The 20,232-nt window shown below is 50.8% G+C and overlaps 5 protein-coding genes and 1 non-coding gene across 6 annotated transcripts; 3 read left to right on the top strand and 3 right to left on the bottom strand.

The window, feature by feature from the left end:
- Positions 1–207: 207 nt before the first annotated feature.
- On the top strand, positions 208–3,799 carry STEHIDRAFT_110385 (uncharacterized protein; the record flags this gene model as incomplete). Its single annotated transcript, XM_007303325.1, has 9 exons — positions 208–488; positions 652–958; positions 1,206–1,472; positions 1,986–2,284; positions 2,362–2,941; positions 3,006–3,346; positions 3,442–3,460; positions 3,596–3,609; positions 3,652–3,799. The coding sequence occupies 9 exons, from the start codon at positions 208–210 to the stop codon at positions 3,797–3,799; spliced, it is 2,256 nt and encodes a 751-aa protein (XP_007303387.1).
- Positions 3,800–7,185: 3,386 nt separating this feature from the next.
- Positions 7,186–8,665, top strand: STEHIDRAFT_77893 (uncharacterized protein; the record flags this gene model as incomplete). Its single annotated transcript, XM_007303209.1, has 2 exons — positions 7,186–7,355; positions 7,411–8,665. The coding sequence occupies 2 exons, from the start codon at positions 7,186–7,188 to the stop codon at positions 8,039–8,041; spliced, it is 801 nt and encodes a 266-aa protein (XP_007303271.1). The 3' UTR covers positions 8,042–8,665.
- Positions 8,666–9,288: 623 nt separating this feature from the next.
- Positions 9,289–9,384, top strand: STEHIDRAFT_t142. The gene has a single exon. It is a non-coding gene; the product is annotated as a tRNA-Asp (tRNA).
- A 773-nt stretch (positions 9,385–10,157) lies between these two features.
- On the bottom strand, positions 10,158–11,414 carry STEHIDRAFT_167938 (DUF757-domain-containing protein; the record flags this gene model as incomplete). The annotated part of the gene is made up of 9 exons (XM_007303324.1): positions 11,266–11,414; positions 11,174–11,184; positions 11,063–11,093; positions 10,943–10,995; positions 10,719–10,859; positions 10,518–10,606; positions 10,430–10,443; positions 10,351–10,365; positions 10,158–10,286 (listed from the first exon to the last, which is right to left on the bottom strand). Exons 1-9 carry the CDS (start codon positions 11,320–11,322, stop codon positions 10,158–10,160), a joined length of 540 nt encoding a protein of 179 aa, XP_007303386.1. The 5' UTR covers positions 11,323–11,414.
- Positions 11,415–11,754: 340 nt separating this feature from the next.
- On the bottom strand, positions 11,755–13,715 carry STEHIDRAFT_130583 (uncharacterized protein; the record flags this gene model as incomplete). The annotated part of the gene is made up of 5 exons (XM_007303323.1): positions 11,755–12,144; positions 12,230–12,343; positions 12,406–12,560; positions 12,634–13,147; positions 13,518–13,715. 5 exons carry the CDS (start codon positions 13,713–13,715, stop codon positions 11,755–11,757), a joined length of 1,371 nt encoding a protein of 456 aa, XP_007303385.1.
- Positions 13,716–17,661: 3,946 nt separating this feature from the next.
- On the bottom strand, positions 17,662–19,252 carry STEHIDRAFT_77887 (2-phosphoglycolate phosphatase). Its single transcript, XM_007303208.1, has 7 exons — positions 19,046–19,252; positions 18,867–18,958; positions 18,667–18,813; positions 18,289–18,596; positions 18,121–18,224; positions 17,889–18,066; positions 17,662–17,829 (listed from the first exon to the last, which is right to left on the bottom strand). Exons 1-6 carry the CDS (start codon positions 19,200–19,202, stop codon positions 17,969–17,971), a joined length of 906 nt encoding a protein of 301 aa, XP_007303270.1. The 5' UTR covers positions 19,203–19,252; the 3' UTR covers positions 17,662–17,829; positions 17,889–17,968.
- Positions 19,253–20,232: the final 980 nt, after the last annotated feature.

Raw genomic sequence — 20,232 nt, 5'->3', positions numbered from 1 at the left:
CGGGGGCCACCGAGTTAATAACACGGCGTAACATCCGCTGTGGACTTTTTGTCGGAGCCCTACCCCCAACTGCTCCCCGCTGTCTCTTCGTTCTCACTCTGCTGCCAGCTCACTTGCTCTGTCAGACAAGTGTCGATCTAGGATCTCTCTTGCTTCTCACCCACCCTTATCTTGTCGACTTCTCACAACCGACGATCTCTCGAGGAAATGTCTACGCTCTCCGGCAGTTATAATCTGCTGTACTGCGGTCGTCCTCATCACTCCGACTTTGGCTTAACATCCCCAGATGAAATGGCGGCTCTCGAACGATATTACAAAGCCTATGCGGGTTCCATCAACATAGACATCGACGTGATAGACTTGCCCCAAGTAGATTACATCAAACAACTCAAGGATGCCCAGGACCGCGCAGCGACGATCACTTTGAGCGAGTTAGAGAGAAAGGCATCAACAGGCGATGCGGAGGCGATGATTGAGTTAGCATTAAGGTGCGTAATTGTCTCGTTTTCCATTGTTATTTACGGTCATTCATGGTGTATATCTCGTTTCTCCGCCGTCGCGTTCTGTCTCCAAGAAGTATGCAGGATACACTACCGACCTGAACAAGGACGCAGCAATGGAACTCTGGACCAAGGTGTTTATTATGATTAGCTTAAAGCCAACTCCGGAGGACAGAGTGCTCGCAGCGACGGCGACTTGCTACAACGCTGAATACTACTCGGCCGCATTCGACGAAGATCCTAGTACTAGCAAGCTCTGCCGTGCAGTCGAGTGTGCGGACTATGCAGTCATTTTGGGCTGTACCGCACCTCATGTGCTGCACGTCGCCCAACTTTATAAAAGGATATTATCCAGGCCCGATTTGGACGTGCTGCTCCCTCCCGAGGCACTGGCGGATCTCATCTCGCTACGAACGGAGTGGAAAGATCTTTTCGATCTATATGATAGGAGGGAAAAGGTATGTCGTGAGGCGAACGAACGTAGGGAGGCACAGGAAAGAATGAACCCGAACGCATACCGGTGCGCGAAGGATGGATGTCCAGTGCGAGCTACGTCTCATATGGGGTTGAAGAGGTGTTCCGGGCCGTGTCCTGAAGAGTACAAGCCGTCGTATTGTAGCAAGGAGTGTCAGCGGATCGTGAGTCGCCGAACACATTCTCCCTTCCATACACAGAAATGTGCGTACTAACTCTGCCTTGGCATAGGACTGGAAACTGCACAAGAAATACTGCAAGCCACGGGAGGATTCCACATCCGCTTCCATCGAGAGCTCTACTGCATTGTCGCCTTCGCCGCCTACGCCGGAAGAGCCCAAGAAGACTAAGAAGAACCGGAAGAACGTCGCCGACAAGGAGCGAAAGCACAGGGAACTGACGCTGAGTATTGCGGAGAACCTGGAGATCTCTTCGAGCCGTCTGAATGCGAATGAGATGAAGGCGTTGCACGCGTTGTGGACCGACGAGAGATATGAGGTACGAAGGCTGGCGTAGTGTATGGACTAACCCGAGTCCACGGCTGCACCTGATGAACTGGCGGTTCTGTGTCCAAATTCTAGTTACACTGTAGAGAATGATTTCGTATACAATTTCATTAGAGTCCGACTACTCTGCTTTGAAAACTCCACAATGATCGTTTATATGGGAGCAAGACTCGAATCTCCCATTTACTAGCCATTTTGACGTCGCCACCGCCACACAAAACACCTAGGACGGTTTTCGAAATATGAATCGCGACAAATTTTGCCTTCCTTTCCTTTTTTTCTCTCATCCAAACAGTGGATGCTGGCGCTCGCTACCTCCGACAGATCGTCGACCCAACCGCTAGCTATAGCCACGAAATTTGCCGTAGTGAAATCAGGATACTCTCTTAGACTGGCAGCGATCCTTGCCGGCCACTTGACGAACTCCTCCAGGTCCAGTATTCAGCCTCTCTTGCGCTCCCGTTAAGCGCTATCACTCGATACTCTCGAAGGATTCTCTATTCAGATTCATCAAACCGAGATGTCTGGCTTTCTACGTGAACTTAACATGGAAAGGGAGGAGGTTCCCGCCGACTTCGACTTCGGTGATATCGACTCTGTAGAAGAACTGAACACCCTCCTGCGATACTGTCAAGTTTATTCATGCGCTGTCCCTATCGATATAGAAGACACCGATACACCCCCAATGAACATCCTCAAATCCGTGCAGGATGCTCAGAAGCGTATTGCGAAGACGTCTCTGAGAGAGTTGGAAAGGAAGGCAGCGGCTGGCGATTGGGAGATGATGACAGAACTGGGCTTGAGGTGCGTCGCCGTCCATATCTCTTCTCGTCGTTCAATTGATTAAAAATTGTATCTTTTTCTTTCTTTTTTTGCGTCAGGAAGTATGTTGGTCTTGGTACTCCGCCAGACGAGAAGGCTGCAAATGTACTTTGGTCAAACGTCTTGAAGTCCGCCACGGCGGCTCCACGGATCAAGCGTCTCACTCAAAAGGACAAATCCATTGCAGCTACGGCAGCTTGCTACAATGCAAATCACTACCTTGAACGTTTCGACAGAGAAGAAATCCCACATACTTCCGACATCACCAACGCCGCTCTCTACGCTGATTGTGCTGCGACTCTGGGGTGTACTGCGCCCTCGGTTCTACATGTCGGACAACGATATAAGCAAATCCTATCCCATGCTGACAATATCGTCGACCCCGAGGCGTTGCAGGAATTCAAGTTCATGGCGACGAGGGTGGATATGCTCTGGGGGATGGTAGAGAGGAGGGATAAGGTGATGAATGCGGCAAGGAGGAAGAGGGAGGCTAAGGAGAGGAGAAAACCGAATGCGTATCAATGTGCGAACGACGGGTGCCCTGTGCGGGCTTCGTCGCAAATGGGTCTGAAACAGTGCGCTGGCCCGTGCCCCGAAGAGTATAAGCCGTCATATTGTAGTAAGGAGTGCCAACGGAATGTGAGTTGATTTCTATCTCTCACACAGACCCCGAGTGGCTGATTAACTCCGTTCGGTACCGAAGGACTGGAAGATTCACAAGACAGAATGCAGGCCACGAGAGAAGACACCAGACATTTCACCCCCACCAGATAACCAGAACGGCAGTGTGCTCCAGGACGATGACGACGACAGTGCTGCAGAGCTCGACGCGCTCAGCAGCAAGACGAAAAAGAATCGGAAGAAGAGTCTGCAGAAGAAACTAAAGAAGAAGGAGCTAAAGTTGAGGATGACGGGATCGGGAATAATCGATGATATGGAGGTCACCTCGCACACCATGGGCGTGGAAGAGATGAAGGAGTTTCACGCAGCCGTAGCTGAAAGGGAGGCTTGGGAGGCGCGTCAAGAAAATGCGGGCACCACAAGGTTTATGGAGTGAGGTCTATACAAGATTTGTATGTAAACAATATTTATATCCCTTGATATAGCCCAAAACATTCTTGAAGTCTCACTAACTGAAGACAAGTCGACATCGTCGCGGTAAGTCTACAGTACACCAGAGGGAGCAGGAACTAACCTTGCGTGTCAGCCGTCCTCGTCGTACACTGCCCGTTAGCTCGCTACGCACTCAAACCTAACATAATCTCCGGCTCATCTTCCTCCATCCGACTTTAGAGAATGGCTTCTCTGTCAGTGTTCTCTCACAACGTCTAAACTTCTTTCGCACATAGCAAGCGATCGTGTCACCTCAAGGATCTCGAGGGGAAGCAAATGTCGCTTATATTCGGTGGGTTGTACGACCTTGTAAAGAGTGACGTAGTGTTCGCTCTGCCTGGGGAGAATGTTGGGCGAACCTGCGTCGAGAAACCTTCTCTGTGAAGATATTGTGGAGACGCTAATCAACTTAACGTCGTCTGCAGCGTAGCGGATGTGTCTCTGCGAGAGTAGGCAGTTCATCCAGCCATAATGCCGCGATCCAGACTCGACGTCTTCACCTCAAAGTCCCAAGTATCGTTCAGTATTACTTAGCGTCCTCGACGCCACATCTGCCAACTGTAGACCCAGCACGTTCTTCAACAAGACGGGATGGTCGTGATACAAGGCGCTAATCCATCCGACCTTCGAACATGGTCTTCGTTATGTCGGACGACTCAAAGTTCCGATAGAGTGAGGCGGAACGCGTCGATGAGGTGCTGTATGTGTGTGCGGGAGAGGTTGTTCGAAGAGTGATGATGAACAGCGCTCCGCGGGTTTCACCCAGATTACGACCTTCGCAATCAAGGACGAGCGTTTTAGATGATTGAAGCATGGGCAGTGTATCCTATAGAGAAGCATCTGCATTGTCGTCACAGAGTACGAAATCTGTCGTAGACATTTATCTATCGAAGCAGAGTGCGACAGAGGGCAAGAGTAAAAGAGCCAGTGTTTGTAAAATATACGTACCAACTCGGGGGCGCCACAAGAACCCGAGCTAAGAAAAGACTGAGCATTGTACCCAGATATGGATACACTTTGCTCTACTTATTCTGAGCTGCGCCGTCATGAATGTGGTGGATCCTCCCAGTTCGTCTCCATATAATCACAAAGGAGCACTTATCTAAATGGATTGCGATTGAACAACGACTTCACCCTAGACGGTAGTCGCACAGAAGTGAAGTGATATCGATGCCATGGTTTGAACTCGTCGTAGCGCGAGAAGCAAAGTGGCGCGCCACAATAGCGAACGGAAGCAAATTCTGAAACATCATTTTGTTTCCGGTGTCATTGTTTCACTACGGCGAACTCAACTTGGAATCACGAAGAGCTGATACGCTCCACAGCGTAGTCCGTCTTATACTCTGCAATGCAAGCTATCACATATGTGCATTAGAAGAAAACCACTCGCGCCTATGAGCGACGACCAAAATGGGCCCTAGAGGTGGCCCCAGAACTGAGTACAAGGACTGCCATTCTCGTCAGCTTCCCAAGTTCCTTCCAAACACCGGGTTGAAACCAAGGCTTCAAGCTAAGAAAAGTCAAACTCCGCCTCGATGGAACGACCTTACCCTCTTAGTCGTACGCCGTCGAGGCCTAGTACATACAGTACAGCGAGCCCGAGCAAGTAAAGTAAGTATATCATATACCAGATATCGGTGCCACGCACCGTCGAATGTCCGGAACCCTCAAACTTTGACTGGCGCTGATAGTATGAAGGAAATTTGAATGGATCGGCATAAGTATGATGAAAAACACGCGGTGAAATGAAAGGCACGAGATCTCGGACAGGCCCAACTTGAGATGAAGAGCGTAGAAAGCCCCGATGTATGATGCGAACATCGTATCGGCTTTCAAAGTCGAATCACTTAGCGGCAAGTGTATAATATCAGGACAATGCGAAGAGTTCAGCGAGAGCAAGCAAGCGTCCCACAAGACGGAGATATGTTCCAGCGAAGCCTACAGCACTAGAATATTCCACATAGCGAGTAGAGAAACACACAGCTTAGGACGTCGACGTACAACGTACGTGGACATGTCTGACGTTAATCAGGAATTGAATGGCGCCGCGAGGGTCCCTTGAACTTAAGGGATGAATGAGCCCGGACGAAGAGGGTTCCTCGAAGTCGAGGACATCGCAGATATTGCCAATGACAGAGGCTATGAGTCAGGTACTTATCTGCGCACAAGCGCATGATGGCGGTCGCAGACGGTCGAGAACATTGAGCGATCGTGGCCCCAAATACTTACCTCCAAGTTTGCGAGGGTGGCGCATGTAGAATGGAGAGTTAATCGTTCTCGAGAATCCCGAGCGCCGGAGGTTGATATGATTGCGTATGTCGGGGCTCGAGGCCCCTGGCCGCCTCGAAAATGCGGGAGTGATCTGATATGTTTTGAGTGGAAAGAGATCATGCCCGGTGCTTGAGCTTGGGTGAAGCAGTCGTCGTGTCCGAGATCAGAAGTTAGCGCCGGAAAACATACAGCGACAAATTTGTCTCGAGCGCAACGCCAAACCTTCTCCGCAATGCCAATAAGTACCTATGATGCTACCGGTAAGCCCACGTACAGTCAAGGCACCATTCCATGCAAGGTTCGAAGCAAAATTCGTACCTCGCTTTGAAGGCAGTTCTGGACAGCTGTGCATCCTGCGCAAGTCGGTCGACGTCGCGAAAGTGATACGTGCGCCACTGTGGCCCGTTATCTTCAGATACGCAATTTTTTGAGCCCCACGCCCTCCAAAGCCTTCCCACGACTGGCCAGTGACTTCAACACGCATCGAGGCAAAACTCTTAATATAGCAGCCCAGGCCCCGAGCGACAAACCAACATTCGGTTCTGTATACCAAAAGCGGCAGGTTGAAAGAGATGAACAAGGTGCATCGAGATCTGCAGAGATACCCAGACGGGGCAGCGTGATCCAATCGCGAAGTGCTTTCTCGCTCTTCTTGCGCTTTGCTTCCCTGCTTTTAGCATCACGGGGCCACAGAAAGAAGTTCAGAATCGAATGCGCACGAGGGTTCTTCGCAGGGCATCATCGTTCGCCAGACGGTCGTTTGCAGTGGCGTCGGTGTTGAACATGATATTTGCAAAGAGAGGCCAGATCGGCAGACGATTCGAGGCATATTCGGGGGTGCGTGAGTGGGCTATGCCGTATATGGATGGCGGTGTAACGAGATGGGTGGAGGACAGCTATGCGCAAGTACAGTACTCCAAGCAAGCTGTGAGTGAAAAAAAGACATGTACGATGTCGATACTAGGAAACAAAGACGTTCAAAGGACCGGTGGAGCACATGAAAAAACTGAAGTTACAGCATGGATGACCGACGCGAGGAAAGGATCCTAATGAGACATCTGGCTGGGAGTACAACGCGCTCCATGTACGGACTTACTGTACGGGGAAGTCGTTGTTGGTGAAGGTTTGAGTCGTGATGGAGACCGAGTGGAAGGGTGAGAGAAGCAGAGAGATACTGGCTAGATTTGGGACGCGTTTAAGGTAGGAACACGGAAAGGAAGGGGGCCTGCGCCATACACGCGACGCGCCTCGACCGGATTAGGAAGGCTGCACAAACGAGCGTCCCTTTGCAGCGACATTGAACGGGTCTTCGATGGAGGCTCGCGTATATAACATTCCTTTCCTCTTCGCTCCTTTGCTCGTCAACGCCATCGCCTCCATTGTTCCGCTTTCAGCACACACACAAACACCTTTCCTCTTCCTACTACAAAATGCTTCAAGTCGCTGCCCGTCATGCCGCATCTCAACCCACGTACGCAGAGAGCTCATCGACCAATACCATGCAGCACCACCACCACTCCGCTTCCCTCCCCTCTCTCAAACTTCCCCGAACGCTTTCCAAGCCGGCCTTCTCAGAGGTCAGCCGAGACGCGATCTGTGCGGTCGAACCCAACCTCGCCACCGTGCCTTTCGAGTACATCCGAAAGGGTCTCTGGGCTCGCGCAGAGGAGTGCGTCCCCTTCACATTTCTATATACGTTATCATCAGCTAACTTTCATTTGTAGACTCACCAGCTCTCTGTCACGCGTACCTATCCCACAAACGATGCCAACGCACCATCTACCCCCGTCGTTCGAGTTCCCGTATTCCCCATCCAACCCCACATGCATCCTCGCCATTACATCCCCCTCTTCTACATCCAACATGGCCTTCCTAGTCCCTGCCCACCACATGGTGCTCGTCGCCAACTGTGCAGGCTTCCCTCGTCTCCCACCCCCACGTATGCAACCACGATCGAACGGCTTGGTACCCACCCCTGTCATCCCCGTTCAAGTCCCAGAAGAGCACGCCTTCATCGCCATCCATACCTTCCTCGTCTCGCGCCGGCTGGAACGGCTCGTGCATCAGATTCTTCCCGTGCCCATGCAGATGATCACCCTCTCCTCCGGTCGTGCCGGGAGCTCTTCCGCTGGCCCGCTAGCGCATCTCTCGGCGGCACATTTCGCGACGTACTTAGCGCAAACCGCGCAAGGCGACAGGGTTAGCGCGTTGATGGGCCTGGCGAAGTTCGCAACCAACGTCTGGAGGACGGCGTGTTCGTTGGGTGTTTATGATAGGGATCTCTGGGCCGCGATGGACTTCTCGTGGGAGGTCATCCTGGGCGCGTTGAACATGGTGCTGTCGGGACAGGTGTAGATCGCCTGGTCCTCGTTCCCAAAACTTCTCCGGTTTCTGCGCTAGATAAAAGGAAGGATCGGTCTCCTCCAATTGTATGTTTATTCTAATCATTTCGCTTTGGGTTCTCTGTTTCGCATCTTGTTTATACCTCCCTATCGTCACCTTCCTATTCACTCTAAAAGGTTCTGCTTTCCTGCTTTTTTCTCCCCTGTTTTGCTCGCAATATTTCCTTTCTCGACAGCAACATCTTTCTCCACTGCTTCATCATCTGCTTCGGCTTATTCCCTTACAATCTTGACCGGACGGATACCATCTACCTTACGTCTGTCGTCGCCTCTGTAATCTAGTCGTTCCTCCTTTCTGCAGCATCTTCCCTTCTCCTCCCCTTCTCCCAAAACATACCAGTTAACCTTACTACCTTCGTGGAACGAACTGTGTTTGTCGCTTCGCTTTTACAACTCTTGTCTAATAGTGTACAAGCCGCACTGTAGCATGTACACCACTCGGACCATTCATCGACATCACCATTCTCCTATCCACCGTCCCTAGTTCTACCCTTCCCTACTTCCTTACTCACATCGCTTTCGGAACACATATTGTATGTATCGCTTACCGTCAAGATCGCTGCGCGTCGTCTGTTTTTGCCTCTGCTAGTTCGTTCGCTTTGCTCTCCAATCCAATCACAATCCAATCCAATCCATATCTGACCACACTGGCGTCCGAGTTCATCACGCGGGCATCCCAATCACGATACAGAAGAAGCAAGAAGCGAAAGTGAAACCGAGAGCATACGGTATAATTGCGCGAATCCCTCGCTGGGCTGGGAAAAGCGACAGAATCTGCCAACGTTACGCGTACTGTACCGACGCCTTCGAATTCCTTTCTCTTCTTTTCTCTCCTTTTTTTGGTTTTATTACCCAACGGGCCCGCTCTCGGTCGCGCATCCTGATTGGCTCAAGGAGATGTCGCGTGGAGGTTCGGACTTCCGCTTCCGAAGCGTGTTACTGTTTGCTTCCGTTCCGAGTTTCCGAGACCACATGGACGCCACAGTGCTTTGACAGTGCCACTTGCGCTTTGAATTGCTTTGAACCGCGACGGCCAGATGCAGCTACTTTATTGACTCCCGAGGAACAGCTCACAAAGTACTATTACGTAGTATTAACTCTAAGGTATGCTCTGAGCTGGAAGTAAAACGAGCCCAAGGCAGGGCAGTATCGCTCCTGGTCAGATTATGGACAATGACAACAGTTTGGAGATAGTTTCTATCCCTGGTAGTATATCGGATTAGTACACGCGCCTGTCATCGTTACGAGCGTAAATCTTGTGCGCGCGAGAGCGGGGTTCGACTCCCCGCCAGGGAGTAACTGTATAACAGGTATGACCGTTTTGCTGTTCTGCACATATATTTTATGTAAATCAAAACTGCGATATCTTACATCGTTATTTTCTTCGCTCAGGGTGATATGCCATCCCTTGCGGTAATGTTCGAGATGTCGTGTACTGCCCTTGCTGGAAGGAGGAAGATCGAACAGGCCTCATCCTGTGCTGGGGACTTCGAAGAAATACGCCTCGACCCGCATCTGAGGCAGGCTTCACATATACGTGAATATGGGCTTCGGTTCACCCTAGCTGTGCAGTAGATGCCACACAGCTACGCTACTCCCAGGTCTCGGACCATCGGCGACATTCCACCACGCTTGACTGAGTAAAGATCTCAAGGCCCGAGGCAGCGACGGTATGATTAGGAGCCTGGTGGATATTTTGGGTAGTGCGTTCCGATGTGTATTAGCACTAGGAAGGTGTGTCCACCATGAGCGAAAGTCAGGACGGCCGACGAGACGAGATATCCAGAACCCTTCGAACCCAATGTGCATAAAAGTGACGAATAAGGAATACAGCCAATAAGTTGCCAATAAGTACACCATTCCACCACCACCAATGACTGCCCGGGCTCGCGATGTCGCTATCACGTTTTGCACTTCCCCCTTCATCTCCTACAACGCACACCTGGCACCAGTACATCGCCAACGGTCCGTCCTCATCCCAAGACCGAATCTGGTATTTAGAGGAAGAAGTCGAAGGACAGGAGGGTATAACGAAGTGGGAGTGGGGGGTAGGCTGGAAGACGAGAGCGTTATGACGCCTTGCTCTTCTTCTTCGCAGCTTTTGCAGCCTCTTTCTCTTTCTTCTCCTTCTCTTTGCGGGCTTCTTCTTTTGCAATCTCGTGCGCTTTGTCGTTCAGGCCTAGACGGTTGCGGGCGATCTGACGTGGCAACGGACAAGTTAGTCCAAGTATGAGACGCAACAGCAGTCGAAGATATGCTTACTTCGATAGCGTAGAACTACATGGGTACGACAGAGTATCAATAAAGGTGCCAGTGAACAAATAGAAACACCGTAGCATACCTGTATTCGTGTCACTGAAAGGTGAGGTTGGAGTAACAATATCAGCGGGCACTTCATTGGTGATATAACCGTGGATGGGCGGACTCACCGAAGATAGTGTTCGTCTCGCTATACTCATCCTCACAGTTCATTCGGATGAGCGAGCCAAAGTTGTGGTCCTTCACTTTCTTCTCGTACCTGATCATCCAATTGAATCCCAAGCTTACCGTGAGTAAACCCATCGAGCACAAGTGACGCAGGTATTCAAAGCGAGGGGAGTGGAGTTCGGTACAAAGGGAGTAGAACGCACGAATTGATAAATGTCCTCCACTTCTCCTTCCCGTCCTTGCTCTTCATGGCATCCTCGTCCAGTCGGATGAGCTTTGCGTGACCTTCCTCCTCGAACTCGGGGAACGTCTTCATTGTGTGTTCGTAGATCTCATCATCTAGTCTAGATAATAGGACCGGAGAGAAGAGCAGATGTCAGATGGCGAGGTATGGTGGGTGTAGAATCAGGTGATGAGAGTTACGGACTTGGTGAGCCTGAGTTCTCGCGGTGAGATCTTTTCGAGGAGATTCCAGTAAGTCTACCAGTCCAACCAAAAGTGAAGCATTAGTAGACATAGAACATGATACGCAGCAAACGGAACGTACCTGGGCTTGCTCAACAGCCTTCACAGCGAACCTTCACGACCGTCACCACATCGCAGACCCCGCCGTGAGCATTTCAATAGCATCACACATCATAATATATCCTAGACTCACTGTTTCTCGATCTGTTCAGATTTACAATAGCGTCAGCCATAACGGTTTACATCCCATACGCCATCCGGTACACCAGGTAAGATATAACGCACCTCGACCGCATTTTGTGCGTTGTTGGGGTCAAACTTCGAAGTAGCCACCGTTGTCATTTTGCTCCACTAACACAATCAAATTTTGACCTAGTTTTTGAGGCGTTGTACGTGGAATGTGTGATGAGCTGGCAAAGCGTGGGGGATGCGAAGGCGGATGGGTCTGGTTTAGCTGTGCGCACACGCCGGGCAAAGCATTGTTACGATCGGAATTCGCATGTGGCGTCAGGTGATCGTTTCTCCGGCTGGGCCGCTTGGCGATGTGGCACAGTGGCGAGCGTATATGTCGCACCGATGAAAGTTGAGCATATGAAAGTACTCATGACATGTAGGTTGAACGAGGAAGATACCAGCCAGTCTGGACAACACCAGTAGTTGGATAGGATAGTGAAGAGACCCGGTAAGATAAGAATGATTTCCGCGATCCCACGTCGTACTCTGCTACTCATTGACAACCAAAAACACGTCGACGTTGAATGAGCCCACACAAGCCTAACTATGCAGATCCCTCTCCCTCATAGGCACCTTCCGCTCCCCAGTCAATTTCGAATCCAATTTCGTCGGCACCGGCACCTTCCTCATCCTAAACGTCCTATGTTTCTCCACATTCCCCGGCGTTCTCTGCCTCGCGCTCATCTTCTGCTGCGTCGCCGCAATCTTCGTTTTGTCTTCTTTCTTCGACTTCTTCCGTTTGGGACGGACAGTCCATTCACCGAAGCCCTGTTCCCATACGAGCTTCCTTTTCCATTGAGCATTATTGGTAGAGATTCTGCCAGGATTCTCGAAGGGGGCGGCGGAGGGAAGGGTAAAGTCGGTGAGAGAGCCAGGACCGAAAGCGGCGAGGCGACCAACGTAGTTGCTGGCACCTATATGGCTGTCTAACTGAAGAACAGCGCGATAGGTGAAACGGTAAGTGTTAGGAGAGAGTTCGTCGTAGGCATATACCTCTGGCGAACGGAGTACTTACATTCCGGTAATGTTTGGCCAAGGGGATTGGGTCGGCTTCGGTTGTAGGCCGGGGGCTGATCGCAGGGGGAACTGGGAGAAGAGGCGGCATCGTGGTTTGCGGACTTGTTGGATCCTGCAGACGGGATCAGACTTGAGTATGTACAACACCATGGTTGTAGAAATTGTGAGATTTACATTTCGTTTTGGGTACTGGAGGGTCCGTCCGAATTTGGCTTCAAAGACCACGGCTTGTCTCTTAAGTGAGACCAGTGCCTCGCGTACCAGCTCTATCATCCTCTGAAGCCCCATGAGGAATACTTGGTTCTTCGGGATGAACACATACGTGTAATCTAACCCACAACTTAGTCAAGCACACCGACCAAAAACCTCCTGATCGAAAATGTCAAAGTAAAGGATACGCACCAGGGATCAGCCACTTCTCCTCACCCGCATCGTTCTCATCAAACACGACCTTCTGCGCTCCCAGTATAGCCTCCCCGTACTGGCCAACCCCTTCCTCAGTACACCCGGTATTCGCTCCCTTCGTCACTATCAACTCCACCGCATGCTTCAACTTCCTTTTCATCACCGACCTCCTCACTGCGTCCACTTCCACCCACTTATTGAAAAACGTCGTCTGCATCGAAAAGTTGATCCTTCCTCTCTTGGAGCGCCCCTTCTGCATTCTTGGCTGGTCTGACTCCGGGGGGTAACGTTCGACGTTATACGGTGGGAGGTGTTCGTCGTAAGGCAGGTCCCGCTGAGATAGTAGGGCTTTCGGATATGCGTTCAGGGAAAAGAGTGGACAGGACCATTTCGGGGTTTTAAGTTGCCGCAGAGGTATGCCTGCTGCAGGATGGGAGGAGTCAAGGATGGGAGTGTTGCTCCGTAGGGGGATAACGAGTGGAATGACGGATCCAGGTGTGGTTCCGGCTGTCTGACAAGATATGGACGAGAAAATCAGAATCGCGAGAACGATCTATTGAGAATTCAAACGTGCTGTCCAGCAGAAGTGCACTGCTCAGGTAAGAAATACAGTCTTCATTGTTGTCGTGATGGAATGGCATGCGACAGTCTGAGCATATGACTTCTGCTGGGGTACGTGACACGAGAACAACGAAATGGACATCGCCTTGAAGATATGGTCCACAATGACAGCTCTATGTAAGACTCTTAAAAGATGACAACCTCCCAAGTGTTCATAGCTATATATTCGACCACGGATACACGACTAACTGTGGCTACCACCAACCATCCGTACGATGTCCACACCCAAACTGACAAATACAGAGCAAGTAAGAACTCACCCTCAAGCTCTTCGAATCCTTCTTCGATTTCGGTACCCTCTTCAGTTCGGGTGCCCTTTCCCTATAACTCGGAGTGCTATGGTTCTGCGCCTTGAGACATTGCAGGTCCAAGTTATGGGGTGTTGTCACTATTATGAGAGTCGACGTGGATGGTGAAGCAAGGCCGGCGCGAGGAACGGCCAAGCATCTCCTCAGCATATGAACGTCGTCGGAGACAGCTTGAGGTTCAGTTAAGAGGAAAGGTTGGATGTGGCGAGGGTCCAAGTGAGAGTGATGAACGGCTATCGCGGGTGAATTATCGGACCGATAAGCGTCAAATTGGTGTCAATTTCATGTGTGGCGTAGGAGAACAACAGTGTGGCGAGCCCAGCTCGAACTGTACAGAGCATAAGATAACAGACATAACAGTAAAAGCATATGTACGGAATGAGGAGGCATAATGAGTATAGTACAAAGCCACAGAGGAAAAAGAAAATAAGGGAAAAACATAAAGGGTAAATCTGACTGAACGACCCTCAAGGCCTCATCGCCCACTGACAGAGGCCTGAGCACCATCTTCCTTATCTGAGCTCTCAGCCTTCATCCTCTTCTTCTCACTCAACGCCTTCCCTAAAACCTCCCGCATACCGTCCAACTCGATCCAAACCTCCCTGCCGTAGTACCCGAGCAGGTCCAGATTCCCTTTGAGTTTGTTCAGTCTTCCATAAGTGGTGGATAGGTCGTCACGACGTGCGGCGTACGGGACCAGGCCTTCGATATTAATGAGGTCTGTCGCCACAGATTCGACGGTCCTAGCAGCTGTCTGTGTTGGAAGCGAAGTGACTATAGTGAGATCACTGTCCGGAGATCCATTGCGCCTGCGACGCCTCGCCGTGCGTCCTCTACTAGAGGAAGCTCCATTGATACTTCTAGACGAACTAGAAAGCGACGAGAGCAGAACCGGTGAGGTCGCCGCAGCTGTAGCAGATTTGAACAACATAGGCAATGGATGCACGACATCGCGTATCCACTCCGGTACGAGCGCACGGAACAGAGCCGCCTGGTTCTTGGTATGCAGATAAACGACCAACGGACCGAACGTCTCGAGGTTCTTCACGCGTAACAAGACTCGAGGCAGGTCCCTCGGCAAGCGGTGAGGAAGCTTCTTGCCAGAAGCCAGGTCAGGGAGCAGGTTAGGACAGTTAGCGACGAAGAGAAGATCGTTGATGGGGCATTCGAGGATTTTGGGATAGACACCTGAGAGGGGTTCAGTGGAGAAGGCGATGAGCATGTGCGTGGGGCCGAGAGGACGGGGAGAGATGAGTTGGTCGGTCGTGCTCAGGTTGTATATGTAAGTGGCATGGAGTTCTGTAGGCGTTTCGAATGTTGGCTCAGGCTGGAGGGACAGCTTCCGGGATACTTCATAGGATAGGTGATTCAGCTGAGTGACGGACATGGAGCGACGATCCCGGGTGTTGATGGGGACAGGCTCGGGCACGGGCTCAGGGTTGAGATTGGCGACACGCACGGCGGGGTCTCGCACCCTGGTATGGAGACGCGTACGAGCCTGGAGTAACCAGTGACTGTACGAGACAGACTTAGCACAGAGAGATCGGGTACGGGGAAGTGGAACGGACTTACTCTCTGTTATGCGCGCGAATCTTCAAAGCTTCCCTGATATGTTCGATCGAACCGGCCTCCAAGATAAAGTCCTCGCGGTCTGGGGCAATATCAACCAGGTCCTCTCTCTTGATCACGCGTTCAACGGGTATTTCTCTTGGGTCTTCGCTAGGAATACTCTTCGACAACGACAGGCTATGAATGTACGTGTTGGTCGCCGCCGGCATGAGTTGAGATGACCAACAAGGTGAAGACACAAGTTCGAGGGCTGCAGCGAGGGCGAGGAGAATAGGAGAGATCGACGTGGGAGAAGCTTCGGAAAGCTATGGATCGCGAAAGACCGAGACAATACTTTATATCGTGGTTAATCGGTGCCAGAGGAGAAGCGCAACAGGGGTGAAACCATGCATGCAGGCAAGAGCCCATTGTTTTGCCGAATCGGTCCATGACGCAATGTGTCACTGCCGCCAAGAAGCGCACAAATGAACAAAAGCCTGTACCCATCACGATGACATGAACATCGCTATGGAGATAGGACTCAGTCACAACACTGATCAGTGCATAATGATGGAAAATGGAGAACAAAGTGCGACAATGGGCTACTGACGGACCTTGCAACTGTCTTCGCCTTGTCCGAGTGAGTAATCCAAGATATGGGAGCAGAATTCGGCACCCTTACGACTACTAGTACTTTAGCAGCGCCTTATTGAAGATATGCATTCAAAGTACAATCGTCCGTGGAATGTCCTGCGACGCTGCCTTGCTCTCCTTCCCATGAAGGCAGAGGGTCCGGGATACAGTCGTGTGCGTTCGGTTTCCTGAACATCGATGATTTGTGGGAAAGCCAAATAGAGGGCACCATAGGTAGTTTGTAGTGAATGCAAGCAAATGATTTCGAGCCCAATTATAGTCGCCGAATGATCGTAGCCAAAACGGTAAGGCAGGAAGAGTCGAGGTGAGTGCTGGTGAGTGTTTGCTGCAAAGAAAGGAACGGCAGTTGCCGGACCAACTTGTCCACCAACATCGACATCAACCGAGTCCAATCCTCAACGCGTCAACTTTGGCTGTCCATGTCTTGACGCTGAACGTCCCGACTATCCTTCTGATTGATCCAATCATGGATAAAGTGTGCTGGAATGATACTACCAAGAGCCCAGTGGATTTTGTCATGTCGACTCTGCCAACCCCTCACCAACTCGGTGCGCCACACCATGTCCTTCCTCGACGACGAAGAGAACGATAGCTAAGGCGACTGTAGGACTGACAGACGCTCCTGATTTATGATGTCAAATGGTATATAATCCGTACGGCTTCATAAAGCAGAAAAAACCTAATGCCAATCCCCAAAACTGGTCGAATTGACAGAGGTCTGGTCCTAGTGAGTTATACACCGCGATATCATACTCGCAGCCCTCAATCGTCGTTACACAGCTGATTTTATTGCCTGTGTTCATTTCTTTTGGCAGCTTCATGGACTGGAACGAGAATGTGTTGGAGGTGTGGCACCGCAGGCTCTACCACAGAACACGCACCGGCCCCTCTTTCCTTCTGTTTACAATAGTAGCCTGCATTTTATGCTGGCTTCGTCGTTCAAAGGCGCTGCATGTTTTGGACATTTTCATGTCGCTTACCCTCCACTTGGTATTCGAAGCGATGTGGGGGGACCAGCCTCCTCAAGCGATGACTATCAAGAGTTAACCACGCTCACGACCAAACGTTGCAGTTTCGATTTCAAGATGGTATCCGACCCTCTAGATTTAGCTGGGGCACTGCTTGACGTGCTGACCGTGGGTGGTACAGTACTGATTACCTTCAACAAGGACGCAGTGTATATCATCAACCTTATACGAAGTTCTAGATGTCCCTACGGTCATAGGTCCAAGGACTTATTCTCTCGAGGCGGTCAAGGGCCCTCGTGGCCAATGACGGAAGGATGGATGGATGGATGGATGGATGGATGGATGGGATATGAACCGGTCAACAAAATTCCCGGATCGACACTGGTATAGTGATGCAAAACTTGAAGGAGTGAGATGGATCGATCGAGAGCGTGCACATGGTATGTCCTCGATGTCGATGATTTGCGTGCATGGCGTTGTACATACTACGTTGTGAATGAACAACGTCGATCACGGTGTATTCCTCGAGTTCTGATACCACATTGAATCGAAATTGATTATATGCACGCGAGCACACCGTGTCGGTCCGATCGATGTTTGAGTATCTGTGTCCTCATGAATTTTGATCATGGAGCGGGTCTGTCCACTATGTCGTGGCGAATTTTACAGCACCGGTCCTTAGTCGGACCAATGTTTCGTGCAAAGCGACATTCTAAACTGGCGCTCGATGCGAGACTCTGAGGGAGGTTCGATACGGACGGTCGGGGTGACGGAATGGGAAGAAGGTAGAAGAGCTACCAAAGGGCCACGGATCACGAGTTGTATAAGATATTTTCGTAGTTCTCGACTGGACTGGGCAATTCGAGTTCGATTTCGTTGAGACCTGTGGATATGATCACGCCATTCTTCTGTACGGATCATGAGCAGTCGATAGTGGAACAATGTAGACGGAGAGGGGTTATACAATGGCACGCGAAGCGGCCTTCAAAAATCCTAAGGATAATGTTTGTGATTTCTTCTACCTTTTATAGTACAGCTTAACACTGATACATGTGCGATGGGTCCCCTCTATATATCTATTAATATGTCCGCTTCTTTAAGAGAACACCAATCAGCAAAGCCCTCATGACGGTTCAACGATAAAAGTACTCACATGTAGGGAAGCTGCCTGAACCGATCTATTTTGCACGTTTCTAGACATTCAGCGGTACCTCTATCGAGAGTACTTTACTTCTAGCTCGCAGCACGGAGATCTCCCAAAGAATCTGTAACATAGTCCGGTACAGTAGGGGAGGGGTTAGGCCCGGTCAGTTCGTCTTCAGAGGTGATACCTGCCCCAAACGTGTGAGCACAACCTCTAACCATGATCATGAAGAGATACGCACCCGACAGGACAAGAAGTGTGGAGAGTCCACCGGCCTTTCCAAACTCAATATCGGTATTCAACCTATCACCGACCATGATCGTACGTTTTGGGTCAAAGTGGTGCCTGCATCACGCCGCTGGATGTCAGAAAAGAACAGGTACCAGGGTTCGAAGGAGAAAAACCCCACTTCGCCATGATACAGTCAAGCATCGTCTTGCTGGGCTTCCCGATGGGCAATGCCGTCCTCTTTGGTCCCAGGGCGTACTCGAGAGGAGCGATGCAAGACCCGGCGCCAGGAAGGAGTCCATGGCTTCCAGGATACGTCGAGTCCTTGTTTGTAGCAATGAACGCGCAGTCCGGGTTGGAATGAAGGTAGCGAAACGCCTTGCACATCTTCGTGTAGTTGATGGACATGTCGAGGCCGATGACCACGGCGCCAACGGAGAAATCTGGCAAGATCTCGGAGGGCGGTTCGAAGGTGTTGTCCGCAGGATCCTACCATGTTTCAAGGTCATGGGCGTCAACGTGAGCGTTCGTCGAGTGAAGAGAAGTAGAATGGACTGACGGTTCCGCCGATAAAGTCAATGCCCTCGTCCCTGAGCTCCTCCTCTAGTCCGTCCATGCCAATCACATACACCTTCTTGCCCTTTGGGAGTTTCAGAACAGATGAGAGGTAGACAGCCGAGGCATAGGCCGAACCAAAAACTTCATCCTGTAACCCGTTTGGATGATTTCGAGGTGTGAGTTATACTGGGTGTTACGCACGACTTCAGCCTGAATTCCCAGTTTGTCGAACTTCTTCTTGTAGTTCTTCCGCGACTTTGTGGCGTTATTCGTTACGAAGAGAATGTGCTTGCCTTGAGACGGGAAGCGACGACCAGGTCAAAACCGTATGAGCTGAACATGAGATTGAATCATCACCATAGAAAAGTTTCAATACGGACCTCGTTTCCTCAGAGTCTCCAGAACTTCTACTACACCGTCGATTAGTCGATCACCGTGCCACAGGACGCCATCGCAGTCGAACAGCCAAGTATCGTACTTGTCCAGCAATTCTGAGTACTTCTCCTGGGTCGACTGGGCGTTTAGACGGACACTCATAGTGTAAATCCCGAGCAGATCAACGTAAGAGGCAAGAAAAGAGGACTTGGCCGCAGACAACAAAGACGTAGAGCAGCTTGGTCATAAAACGATTCTCATCAGGCAGTGCTCGCGGCCCGCCACATCCGCCAGGTTATGGGGGAAACGGACGCACAAAGTGCGGTGTTCATGCTCGTCGTCGTCCACAACGACATGCTCAATGAGTCCGAGTCCCTCGTACTAGTCACCGCTCGCTGCCATGCTTATTATGTCCACCGAACAATCGGTAGAACTCCGTCTGGACTTCTAGTATCTATATTGGTTCTTCAATGAGGTTCGTGGCATCCCATCCCAAAAATTAACATCAGTCTCTTGATGTAGATGAACCTCAACCCAAGGAGCAAGGCGGCCTTTCCGTGGCTCTTACTTCGTTCTTTTGACTTTTAAGTATGGCGTATGTCCGCTGTGTCCATCACAACTATCATCCGAGGAGATGCAATTCTTCTCGCGAGGCCTCAACGCAAGAATAACTGCCGAAACTCCTTTTGACTTGAAGGCGGACATCACACCCTTGCGCAATCTACGTCGCTTTGCGATCACCGCTCTATGTCAAAGCGTTGCCACCTCTACCTGTACTGGTCAAGACCATTTATATTTTGTTGTTCGCAGCAGCGAGTATCGGAGGATTCCGCTGATATCGTTGGCCGTATGGTCAGGGACAACACGGGCGACCCAGACAAGACCCACCTGGAAGGCCGAAGTACTGTATATCAAGGAAGGCGAGTAAAAGCTAACCTTGACGGTGACCTTTGAGTGTGGAGTGGGGCCAGGTTCGTCCATGACTTATTTTCCATGAGGTGGAGGTTCTTCGCTCACGAATACCTCCGCTCTACCCACTTTACAGACGAAGTTCTAAAGTGAATCTGTGGGCATACCGGCCACGCCGCCCGTCCTGACTTGTAAGACTCTTTCCTTCTTGTCTCTGGGTGGAACCACGTCTAGCTGTCCAAAATACAAGTCATGGACCAAGGCTGCAAATTGCCGCTGCTAG

The sequence above is a fragment of the Stereum hirsutum genome (genome assembly GCF_000264905.1).
Source record: "Stereum hirsutum FP-91666 SS1 unplaced genomic scaffold STEHIscaffold_6, whole genome shotgun sequence".
Lineage (NCBI taxonomy): Eukaryota > Fungi > Basidiomycota > Agaricomycetes > Russulales > Stereaceae > Stereum > Stereum hirsutum.
This window is presented reverse-complemented; position numbering and strand designations above follow the sequence as displayed.

Bases quoted from the DNA above. Each gene is read 5' to 3' on its own strand.
- STEHIDRAFT_77887 (XM_007303208.1), bottom strand. From the start codon at position 19,202: ATGAGTGTCCGTCTAAACGCCCAGTCGACCCAGGAGAAGTACTCAGAA. The intron at 18,959-19,045 runs GTCCGTATTGAA...TCCCGTCTCAAG, and splicing joins GGAGACTCTGAGGAAACGAG to GCAAGCACATTCTCTTCGTA. The intron at 18,225-18,288 runs GTGGGGTTTTTC...GGCGTGATGCAG, and splicing joins CTTGACTGTATCATGGCGAA to GCACCACTTTGACCCAAAAC.